Raw genomic sequence first — 11,996 nt, 5'->3', positions numbered from 1 at the left:
TGGTTAAATGGAAACTCATCAAGTGTGCCATCTTTTCATAACCTTTGTAGAGTTGAACTCTTGGTAAACCAGTTGCTTTCAGAAGAGGGGAAATGGTTCAGGCCTCACCCTCAGAATCTATGGGCTATGGCTGTATTACCATCTCCATTTCACACATGAAGAATGAGCCTGAAAAAAGACTATTTTTTCATCTTGTTTTGCCTGCCAAGGATCAGGCAGGCGTGAGGTTACTGGGCAGCCTATCGTCTTTGCTCTACCACTTTTGGTTCATTTAAACCAACTCCCCTCTTTGGCTGAGTTCCTTGCCCCTGCGCTCAGCAGGGCAGGCCTTGGGCGTCCTACTGATGAAGAGAGCACAGGCCTGGCCACCCCAGCCTGGGGGTGTGTGTGTCCCCAGCCCCCCCTCCACACTGCTGGAACCAAGGAGAAGAAGGACCCTCAGACTTCAGCAGACTTCGGGGCGCCAGGTCTTCCTTCAGACAGGGTCAGAACAATGAAAGGTTAGTGGAAGGTAGAGAAGCAAATGGCCGGATTTGTAGGTGAAAGGTGTAGCCAACACAGTCTGCCCTGAACCCAGCCAGGAACAAGAGTCAGGAAGGACCAGCCTGGCCGGGTGCCTGGGCTCCCGGCAGGCACTAGCCAGAAAGCGAGTAGGGGAGAGAGGAAAAGAAGAGCTGCCATTCTGGGCAGTACCAGGTGCCAAGGGTCTAGTTACTCCAGAGATCCCGAGAAGGCAGAGTGGGGAGTGGGAGGGGAAGGCGCTCCTCTCCCCGGGGTTGGAAGCGGAGGGCTGTCCCCAAGGGTGGAGAGGGAGGGACCCAGCCGGAAGCAGAGGACAGACAGACAGACAGACAGACAGACAGACAGACAGAGACAGAGACAGAAGACCCATCCTTGGATCCGCTGTGTGCCCCTGGTTTGACGTGGCCACGTTGGGGCGGCGATGCGCAGTAGTACCAGGGCGATGTGTACCGGGCCGGCGGGGCCTCGGTCGCCCACCTGGGCTCTGTGCGCACGGCCTCGCCGAGCGGCCGCGGCGGCGCTGAAGTTCCCGAGGAATCAAAGTCTTGGCCCCTGGCCTGCGGACCCCGCCCCGCCCGGGCGCCCGCCGCCCCTCCGGCCGGGGGAGCTGCGGGCTGCGGAGCGGAAGGACCTGCTCGGCGGGCACGGTTTCCCCCCCTCCTAGGCGACGTCGGTCCGATGGGTGTGTCGCGCGGGAGGTGATATTTGAGGCTGCGCCCGAGCGAGCGGAGCCCAGGCGAGCCGGGCGCGGAGAGGCGAGCGGGCGACGCAGCATGGCCTCCCGGGACCCACCGCCCGCCACCACCTATGCCCCTCCCGACGTGCCCTCGGGGGTCGCCTTCTTCCTCACCATCCCCTTCGCCTTCCAGCTGCCCGAGCTGGTGAGTGCGGCCACCTGCCGGGGAGGGCGGGCCGGGAGGGGGGAGCGATGGGAGGACGGCGCTGCGAGCCCCGGGTGGGAGGCCACAGGGCGGCGCGCCGGGTCGTCCATCGCCCCCCTGGGCCCCTGCGGTGACCCCCCCCCCAGGGGGAGTCGCCACCCGCGGGCCCCTTGGATACCTTCGGAGAGGTTTTCCAGTGTTTTCTAAATTGTAACCTCAGCTGATTTCGAACTTTGACTCCGCAGAGGGCTTCGGTAGCCCCTGACAGCAGGTACCTTGAATCCACCTTCAGGGACACTCTGCTTTCCCAGGAACTTGTGTCCAGTGACAGGGACACCCTGTAGACAAACGGGAGGCATCGACCATGCAGGGACTGTTTGGGCGGCGCACCCCGTGTTTCAGAGCGGCTGCCGTCCCCCCTTCCCGAGGGAGGGGACACACCAGTGTATTTTGTTCTCCCCAGGTTGCTTCGGGGATGTCTAGGTTTTTTTGGGGGGGGGTAGGAGGAGTTTTCCCTCCCTCCTGGGATTTGAGAGTGCTGCTCAGGACAGGCAGGAAAAGGAAGGCACCAGTGCCCTGGCCAGCACTTGTTACTCTCAGTATCTGCTTGGAAGGTGGCCCTCAACAGAGTGAGTTTAGGGAGGCCACCAATACCCACTGGAAAGGAAAGCAAGGCTGGGTGGGTCCAGCGTGGAGGTGGCTCTGGTTGAAACTCCACCCAAAAGGGAAGTTTCTGCCCAGGGCCGCTGCCCCTCCCCAGAAACCACGTTGGCATTGTGCCAGACTGATGACATCTTGGTACTCTTACACATTCTGTGTGCCAGAACCTGGGTGTGTCTCTTACCTGGAGACACACACTTGGACTGCCACAGTTGGAATTCTCTCTACCACTTACTTTGTGTGTGTGTGTGTGTGTGTGTGTCCGTCCTGGAGGTTTGAACTCAGGGTCTAGGTTCTGTCCCACAGCAGTTTTGCTCAAGGCTAGCACTCCACCACGTGAGCTGCAAATCCACTTCTGCTGGATCTATTTTTGCTGGTTTATTAGAGATAATGGACTTCCCTGCCTGGGCTGGCTTTGAACCTCCATCCTCAGATCTCATTCTCCTGAGTAATTAGGATTATGGGCAATGCCCAGGTTCTACCACTTGTTTTGTTCTACATATGCTTTTTGTCTGTCAAACAAACCAATGGTAGAAAGGAGTCCCGGGGAGTCTGTGTCTTGTCCCAGGGAGAAATAGGAGTGTTTCCATTCCAGTTGGACATGGCACCAGCCAGGAGAAACAATCTGTCCTTGGCAGATGAGGGAGGGACTCAGGCCTGTCCCAGGGACTTAGACCCAGAAGACAGGCTGTATCTCAGACTGGGATGCAGATAAAGAAGAGACCAAAGGCCAGGAGAGGACACAAGGCAAGAGGGTGCAAAGATGGAGCTTCCGAATCAGAGCACCCACAAAGGAAAGCATTGTGCAAGGAGTCACCATCGTGTGCTCACTGCTCCTACTAACAGGACTCTAGGGAGGAAGTGCTTGCTTCTGTGAACTCCTGGACTTAAGTATTTGGCAGAAATGGAAAACTTACCTTTGGGCCAATTATCTTCATTTTTAACTTTTATTTTTACTTTATTTTAGGTGCATCATAAAGCTACCGTAATAGTACAGAAAGATCTATCACTCAGCTTCCTATAGTATCCTCAGCTTCCAGAGTATAGCTCTCTAAATCAGGAAATTAACCTGAATACTGTGCTATTGAGTATTGTATTCAGACTTTGCTCATTTCCCCCCAACTAATATCCTTTTTGTGGTCCAGGATCCTGGCTTGAATCCACGTTACATTTCATTGTCCTATCTTCCTCATCTCCTTTAACCTGGAACCTCCTTCTTGGTCTTGACCCCTGGGATGGAAACCTTTTTCCTACGCAGGGCCATTTGGATATTTATAGCATCATTCTTGAGCCATGCAAAATTCTCAGTGCAGGCAGACAGCCTGAGGCAACCAAGGAGAGGACTCTGTGTCTGTCCTGCAAGTACCAAGTGATCTCAAGTGCCTTCCACGTGTTTCCCAGCCCTGTAGAAAATGCACTATAGGCAGTGCCAGTGGTCCACTCCTGTAACCCTAGCTACTCAGAAGTCTGGGATGTAAGGATCGCAGTTCAAAGCCAACCTGGAGAGGAAAGTTTATGAGACTTATCTCCAATTAACCAGCAAAAAGCTGAAGTGGAGGTATGGCTCAACTGAAGAATGCCAGCCATGAGCCCAAAAGCCAAGCAAGAATATGAAGCCCTGAGTACCAAAAAGAAGAAGAAGAAAAAAAAAGAGCACTAAGCAGTTACTTTGTAGAGTGACCCTGCAACTGGTCTTGTCCAATGTCTCCATGTTGCAACCTTGTGTTGTGGTGTGTGTGTGTGTGTGTGTGTGTGTGTGTGTGTGTGTGTGTGTGTGTGTGTGTGTGTGTGTGTGTGTGTGTGTGTGTGTGTGTGTGTGTGACATTCCTGGGTCTTGAACTCAAGGATAGGCACTGTCATTGAGCTTTTGTGGTCAAGGCTAGCACTCTATCACTTTCAGTCACAGCTCCATTTCCAGCTTTTTGTAGTTAATTGGAGATAAGTCTTATGGACTTTCCTGCCTCGGCTGGCTTCAAACCATGATCCTCAGATCTCAGGCTCCTGAGTAGCTAGGATTTCAGGCATGAACCATCAGTGCCCAGCTGCAACCTATTTTTTTAATTCATAAGTAATGCTTATGTGTTGTGTCCCCTGCAGGGCCAAACCAATCTGAGAACAGATCAGACCCAAAGAGGTGGTACTTTTCCCACAGCTTCCCTAAGGCACAAGCTACCTCACGGAGGGAAGGAGGAAAGACAAGCCAGCTTCTGGCTCTTTGTGTTTCTTGAGGATGGCAGACCAGGGTGGCTTAGACTCCAAGGAGAACTATGGTTTCCCATTCTTAACTTTCAAGTCTTCCACATGAAGACTCACAGTTTTAAAAGTGTGTGTGTGTGTGTGTGTGTGTGCTCGCGCACGCGCTAGAAATGAGGCTTGAATTCAGGGCCTGTATTCTGTCCTTGAGTTTCTTTTGCTCAAGGCTAGAACTCTGCCATTTGCACCAGAACTCCGCCTCCATCTATTTGGTAGTTTATTGGAGATGAGTCTCATAGATATTTCTGCCTGGGTTAGCCCTGAACTGTGATTCTCAGATCTCGGCCTCCTGAGTAGGTAGGATTATAGGTATGAGCCACCAGTGCCAGGTCACAGTCTTAAATGTTTTATCCTGTGATAATGATAGAGTTAGTTAATGTTTGGGGAGGTCCGTTGTACCTTCCCTGAGCTTCCACAATGGTGATAGCTTTCCTAACTAGAACACAGTAACAAAACCAAGAAACTGGCAAGAGTCAGACAGGTCTCTATATTTTCATTGTGGTCTTACCTTTGTAGATTTGCATAACCACCACCAAGAGCCCCTCTAGCTACACTTTTGGAGTCCCAACCCCTTCCTACGCCTGTTCCCTCCATTCTCAGTGGACCCCTATAAATATTGAACAACTGTAATTCCTTACTTATTTCAAGAAAGTTACATAAATAAATGGAATCCTGCAGTATGAGACTTTGGGGACTGGCTTCTATTCAGCATCATGTTCTTAAAGTCCATCCAAACCATCACTTGTGTCAATAGTCCATTCCTTTTTATTGCTCATAATATTCCATGGTACAGATTTAGCATAATCTAACCAGTCATCTATTGGATGTTCCCAGTTCTTAGCTGTTCCAAATAAAGCTGCTGTGAGCATTTCTGTACAGACTGCTTGTAGGGGTGTAATTTTTACTTTTATGGAGAAAATTCCTGAGTGGAATGGGTGTCTACTTAGTTTTTATTAAGAAACTGACAACTCTTTTCCAGGGTAGCTAGAAAATCGTTTTTGCATTTTGCATGCTCCAGCGAGGCATAAGCTTTTAAGAATAACATTGATGTTTCAGTCAAGGTTCTCTTTTATTTGGATTTCTCATTTAAAACTATTAATTTGAAAATGGTCTCCAACTGTGAGACATCCTTGACTCAATGAATCTTAAGGCAAGAACAGACATCTATTTATTTTCTCTCTGGCACCAGTTAGTGCCAGTGCTGGGCTGAGCCTGGGGTGGTACGTCAACCAGCCATGCTTCACTCTTCAGAGCCAGCCAGCTTTGCTGAGTGGCTGGAGTCACCACGGTGACTGGCCTGGGAGACATGGATTCCTAGGCTTCATGGCAAGCTGCAAGGAGGTAGAAGGGAGCTCACATCTGTGACTAGCCCCAACAAAGCTCTTCATGAATAAGTTCAAGACATCTTCTAACTTTTAACCTTTGCACCAGGACACATGTTAGATTTTTACTGGTGGCTCACACCTGTAATCCTAGCTGCTCAGGAGACTGAGATCTGAGGATCTTCATTCCACTCAAAGCCAGCACAAGCAGAAAAGTGAAACTTTCATTTTCATTTCCCATAAGCAACGACTCCTTCAAACAATACTTCCCACAGCCTGGGCCTCCACACCACCAGCTGGGCCCCAGAGGAGAACCTCAGGGCTCCCTGTCCAGAGGGGCCTGAAATCATATATTTGGGGCTCTAGAACCTTCTGACCTATTTCTGAGAAGCCTATCTCAGCCCCTGCCTTGGCAGGATTCTTTAAGCCTGTCTTTTCGACCTCTGCCCTGATCATAGTCCCCAAGCCCCACCCTCCTTGATCCTCTCTCTGCCCAGGTAGTGCTGGGGTGGAGATGGGGGGAGGGGTATTTACTTACACATCACCCATTCTGATCACACATTTTTGTGCCAGGGTGGTAGGGTGTCCCAAGATGAGGAGGGTTGTAGAAAGGAAATGGAGAAGAGGCAGAAAGGGGGCGGGGAATTCTCTGGGGAATCTTGCCTGCTCTCTGAAGGGAAGATTCCTACCCACTCCACACAGGCACTACTAGCAGAACTTTTAGGCCCTGGGAGGTAGTGAATCTGGAAGTGGATAGGAATGAAGCAATGGGCATCTGCCCCTGTTGGTCCAGGCCCCTGGCAGAAATGCCAGTCTGTGGCTTGGTCACAGTGGCTGACCCAAAAAGTGTCAAGTGGTGCCACCTGTGTGGAAATCAGGCCCAGGAAGCTAATGAGTGATGCGTCTAGCAACCTGCCTTCCATCTTCTTTCTCCAGTTGGCCATCCAGTTGGTTCTGCTTTATGCCATTCTCTGTGCTATATGCAGCCAACTCAAGACCTCAGGGCCCCAGCTCTGCCTCCAGAAACTCTAAAGTCCAGGAGGAGATGTGAAGAGAAACAATGAAAAGTGGAGAATAATGTAAGGAAGGTCACTAAAAATGTACCAGAGCTTGGTAGTCAAGATGGCTTCCTAAAGAAGGTGATATTGATTAGGAGATCTGTGCTATCTAGGCATCTGGTCATCTCAGTTTGGGCTGGAGCCAAACTGAGACTAAATTGAGACTAAATGAGCTGCTAGCCCGTGAACGGCAGGGACAAGGCCACTGTCACTAAAAGTTTATGAATGCCTAAGAGAAAGAGGAGGGGCCTCACCAGGGCTCAAGTCCAGAGTTCAGCTGGAGATTTTCTGGGCAATGTAAAGGGACATAAAGTTAGTCAATGTGACAGAAGTCAAAGAGGAAGAGTGGAAGCCAAGTGCTTGCAGCTCTTACCTGTCATCCTAGCGACTCAGAAGGCTGAGATCTGATGATTCGGGTTCAACACCAGCTCAAACAGGAATGCCCATGAGACTCTTATCTCTCATTAACTGGCACAAAAGTGGAAAGTAGAGCTGTGATTCAAGCGGTATAGCACTAGCCTTGAGTGAAAATAGCTAAGAGACAGGGACAAGGCCTTTAAATTCAAGCCCTAATACTAGCACAGAAACAATACAAACAAAAGAGCGAGAGTGAAACAGGAGGCTAGAATATGAGGCCTGGGCAAGAGTGAAACTCTTGGATGAGGTCCCTGGGAGGAGTGGGGTACATTTATCCTGCTCCTTTACATCTTTTCTCCATGTCCTAGATTTCTAAAGAATTCACATTTGAGGAAGGGGTCCAAACATTGCCTCCAAAAATGCTTAATAGGTAATCTTCTTATTTCTTTTAAAGAATCAAGAAGAAAAAGCCCTTTAGACTTTGGAGGGGTAAGAATGTATTTGTTATTCTGTTTTATGTTACATTGTAAATCTGTGCTGTTCAGTCCATAAAACTCATACCAGTCAGGTTGTGAATGGGAGGGTGTGGCCCCAGGACAGGAAATCCCTGGGAGGAGAGTGGAAGTACAGGGACAGAACTCCAGACTGACTACTCAGGGAACCTTGGTTCCAACGTTTAGTTTCCTGGGCATGCTGCCAGGTCCCTAGAGCACTTATATGGCCCTTATATGACTTGTTCACCTACGGAACTTCAGCCAGCCCTATTGTTCCTGGACTGGATGGAATCAGACCTAGCCCTCACAGGAGAGACCTACTGGGGCAGCAACTTCCTGCTACCCATAAAGCCACAGAGAGAAAATTCTCCTTCCATGAGTCAGGACACAGTGACTCAGTGTTTGGAAGTGTCCTGGGTCCAATTAGGGAGCATGGGATTTTCATATAATGCTAATTATTTGGGGGTCCTCTTTGTGTGTGGGGGGGGGCTGGATTTAGGCTCTAGGGGAAGTTCCTTAATCCCAAAGTCACTTCCTCCCCGGTATAAAGAAAATATAAGGCTCCCCGCCATCTCCCTCCAAGCTTCACAAGGCTACTCAGCTGGTACTGAACCTCCTGTGGGCTCTAAACAGTACCCTGTGGCCACTGGAGCTTCAGAGACACCTACTGGAGGCCTGTAGCAAGGAGCACTTGCTTCCATGGACCAAGAGGCTGGAACCACCCGCCTGGGCCACCTGGTCTCCAGCTGTACCATTTGAACTGAGAAGCCTTCATTGAGTTACACTCCTGCAGATGTGGGACAGGCCCTGCCCCACAGCAGCCTTTCCCTTCTTCTGGGTGACTCACACTGCCCACTCAGACCCAGTTAAGGCAGCCACTGGGGGCACCTGACCACAGGATCATGGCTACAAAGGAAGTCCAGGCTGGGCTGGACAGGGCAGGAGGGGAGGCATACCTGAGGCTCTAGGCACGGGGTAGGGAGGCATGCCAGAGCACTGTGATCCACAAAAAAGAAATATATTTCCATTGAAACCTCATTGTGTGTGTGTGTGTGTGTGTGTGTGTGTGTGTGTGTGAGAGAGAGAGAGAGAGAGAGAGAGAGAGAGCACTTGCATGCATATATATACAGGTATATACAGGTATGCACAACCTGATACTGTGTGTGTGTGAGAGAGAGAGAGAGAGAAAGAGAGAGCACTTGCATGCATGCATATATATATATATATATATATATATATATACATATACATGTATGTATGTGACACAGAGAGAGAAAACTCAGGAAACACCCCTATTATTCTAGTCTGTTTAGTCTCTCTCTCTCTCTTTCTCTCTCTCTCTCTCTCTCTCTCTCTCTCTCTCTCTCTCTCTCTCTCTCTCTCTTCCGCTCCCTCCTTACCTCCTCCTCTTCCTCCTCTTCATCTTCCCCCTTTTCCTCTCCCACTCTCCCATGCCCAAGAATGAGGATTAAATTTAGAGTCTAGGCATTTTCTTTTAGTGTTTTTGCTCAAGGCTGTCATTCTAGCACTGGAGTCTCACCTTCACTTCTGGCTTTTTGATGCTTAATTGAAGATTGTCATAGACCTTCTTGCCTTGACTAGCTTGGTATGATGGTCCTCAGATCTCAGCTTCCTGAGTAGCTAGAATTACAGGCATTTGCCACAAGCACCCAGCTATGTTTCGTTTCTTAATGCTCATTGTCAAGACAGTTTCATGGACTCATGACTCAGAGTGTTGTAGGAGGCACTGGCAGAGGATTAGGAACCTGGTGGTGTTCCCAGTGCTCCTTTCTGGGCAAGCCCTGAGCCTAGAGGCTATGGTTCAAGTTTGGCCTGGTAATCATGGCAGCTAATGGAGTGATCCAAGTGGAGAAGAGAGGCATGGATAGCTTCGTATCCCAGGCGATCCTCAGATATGCTCTGTCAAGGGCTGTTACTGCTGCTGGCTGAAAGACACAGGAGTTAACAGGAAAGAAATGGATTGCTTCATGTCCTGGGAAGTCTGGAGTTCAGTAAGCTGATTGTTCATCAGCCAGTGCATCCTTGGGGACTTACTCTTCCATTTCTTTCCTCCTCTGTCCATGGCTCCAGGCTTCATACACACAGAGGAATGGCCAGGGCAAAAGAAAATAAAAGGAACCATCACATCCTGCATCTCTTTAGGAACCAGGAAATCTTAGCAATCCCTTCACATCTTGTCCCCAGTTACAGAACTGCTGAGCATAGTGGATGCTGGGAGATACCCTATACCATCTCCCTGCCGACACCTCCTACCAGCAAACTTAGCTAGGGAATAGATCCCGAGGAAAGCACGTAACACAAGAGAATTATCTTGCTGGACACTGGTGGCTTGTGCCTGTAATCCGAGCTACTCAGGAGGCTGAGATATGAGGATCAGCCAGAACAGAAAAAAATCTGAGTGTCTGAGAAACTCATATCTGCAATAAACCAGCAAAAAGTGAGAGAGAGAGAGAGAGAGAGAGAGAGAGAGAGAGAGAGAGAGAGAGAGAGAGAGAGAGAGAGAGAGAGAGAGAGGGAGAGAGGGAGGGAGGGAGGGAGGGAGGGAGGGAGGCAGGCAAGTGAAAGCAGGAAGGAAGGAAGGAAGGAGGGAAGGAAGGAAGGAAGGAAGGAAGGAAGGAAGGAAGGAAGGAAGGAAGGAAGGAAGGGAAGAATTGTCCTTATTGTCAGAGTTGGCTATTTGCTATAGCCTTATATATAACAGGAAACAGCTGGGGACCTCCACAACCCCCAGCCCTGCCCTGGGACCCAACTATGGAAATATGGTCCTATCACTAGTTGGAATCTAATTAGCGTATTGAAAGTACAGTGGATCGTCATGGTTCCTGCATTCATATTCTGGCCACAATTTATTTGTCATCCAGTGAAGACTTGGGTGCTGTTGGCAGCCAATGGTGGGCTTGCAGAGTGGCAAAAACCTTGAGTTGCCTGACGTGCCTGCTCCTGGTTGAGATACAGCCACACAAAGCTCTGCTTTCCTCATCCAGCTCTCATTCTGCAAACAGATGGCTCTGTCATCATTGCTGAGTGCCATGCTGTTCATATTTTGCTGTTCTGTGTATGGGTGTGCACTTGAACTCAGGGCCTGGATGCTGTTCCTTAGCTTTTTCTGTTCAGTGTTAGTGCTCTATCACTTGACCCATGCCTCTATTTCTAGTTTTTTTGGTGGCTAATGAGAGATAAGTGTCTCATGGACTTTTCTACTGTTTCAGACCATGATCCTCAGATCTCAGCCTTCTGAGTAGCTAAGATTATAGGCGTGAGCCACTGGTGCTAAGCTATCTGTGAGTGATTTTAAAAGGCCCTGTGCTTCAGTAAAGTCTGTGTAAGAAAGCTGAGATGTACCTGATGCAGAAAAATAGATGTGTATGATAAGCTTCGTTTGGACTGGAGTCACAGTACCTCTGGCCATGTGCTTTGTGTTAAGAAATCAACAGTATATTTTAGATAAGGTGTCTTTAAATACCAACACACATAAATCAAGATTATGTAATGATTAGGTGGCAAATAACTTGTGAGCAGAGACTTGTAGGTGCCTAACCTTGTTTCCTCTACCACCATTAGTTCAGCGTCTGCTAATTCTGTGTTCATGTAGACTTTACAGAACTGCTATGAATAATAAGAGCTAAGAGCTGGGCATGGTGGCACAGACCTGTAATCTCAAAACATGGGAGATCCATTATACACAATTGCCAAAAGGTGGAAGCAACCCAAGTGTCCCAGCCAGATGAATGCTAAGTAGAATATAGGACAGATGCCTGGTGACTAAGTCCTGACAACCACAGTGAAGGTGAAACTGTGAATTGGAAAATGCCCTGAGCACACAGTCCAAGGTACATCCTAGCTTAGCACCTGGACAGGCACACTGCAACAGCTGTTACTTTCTCTCTGGATCTCATGACTGCCTGGAGCTTCATCTCAATGCTGCAGCCTGGCACCATGGGATGGACCTGTCACATCACATAGCCCTGCCCCTAAGAAAAGTTCGAGATACAGAACTGGAATGTAAGTTCTGCTAAATGCTTATAGCTCTGCACTATGTAAAGCCAAAATATCACCAACTGTACCCCTTTAATTTGGGGAAATGTGTATGTGCATGTACAGTGGAACATTATTTCGCCTTCAAACTGAAGGAACTTTTGATGTATCCTACGACATCGATGGAATCTGAAGGCATAAATGCTAAATGCTATCAGTCCCTCAAGAAGGACAGCTATCACCTGATTTCATGTATAGGAGATTCCTAGAGTAGTCGACTTTATAGCAACAGAAAATGGAGTAGGGTTGCCAGAGTCTGGAGAAGGAAAGGGGAGTTGTTCTTTGGAAGGAAGGGACTTTCTGTTCTGCAAGATGGAGCTGAGAATGTGCTTAATGCCACTGAATACCCCTCCCAGACACAAACCGAGAATTAAGAGTGGTGAATTCAGTCAC

The 11,996-nt window shown here is 49.1% G+C and overlaps 1 protein-coding gene across 1 annotated transcript in view; it reads left to right on the top strand.

The window, feature by feature from the left end:
- Positions 1 to 1,252: 1,252 nt before the first annotated feature.
- Mall (mal, T cell differentiation protein like) overlaps positions 1,253 to 11,996 on the top strand; it is a 27,689-nt gene continuing 16,945 nt past the window's right edge. The window contains exon 1 of the mRNA XM_070013259.1: positions 1,253 to 1,403. Coding sequence (XP_069869360.1) covers positions 1,296 to 1,403 — 108 coding nt within the window. The 5' untranslated portion in view covers positions 1,253 to 1,295. The remainder of the gene's footprint in view (positions 1,404 to 11,996) is intronic.

The sequence above is a fragment of the Dipodomys merriami genome, unplaced genomic scaffold (assembly GCF_024711535.1).
Source record: "Dipodomys merriami isolate MVZ:Mamm:240054 unplaced genomic scaffold, mDipMer1.0.p SCAF_90, whole genome shotgun sequence".
Taxonomy (NCBI): domain Eukaryota; kingdom Metazoa; phylum Chordata; class Mammalia; order Rodentia; family Heteromyidae; genus Dipodomys; species Dipodomys merriami.
The sequence above is the reverse complement of the archived record's forward strand: the minus strand, read 5'-3'. Positions and strand labels throughout refer to the sequence as shown.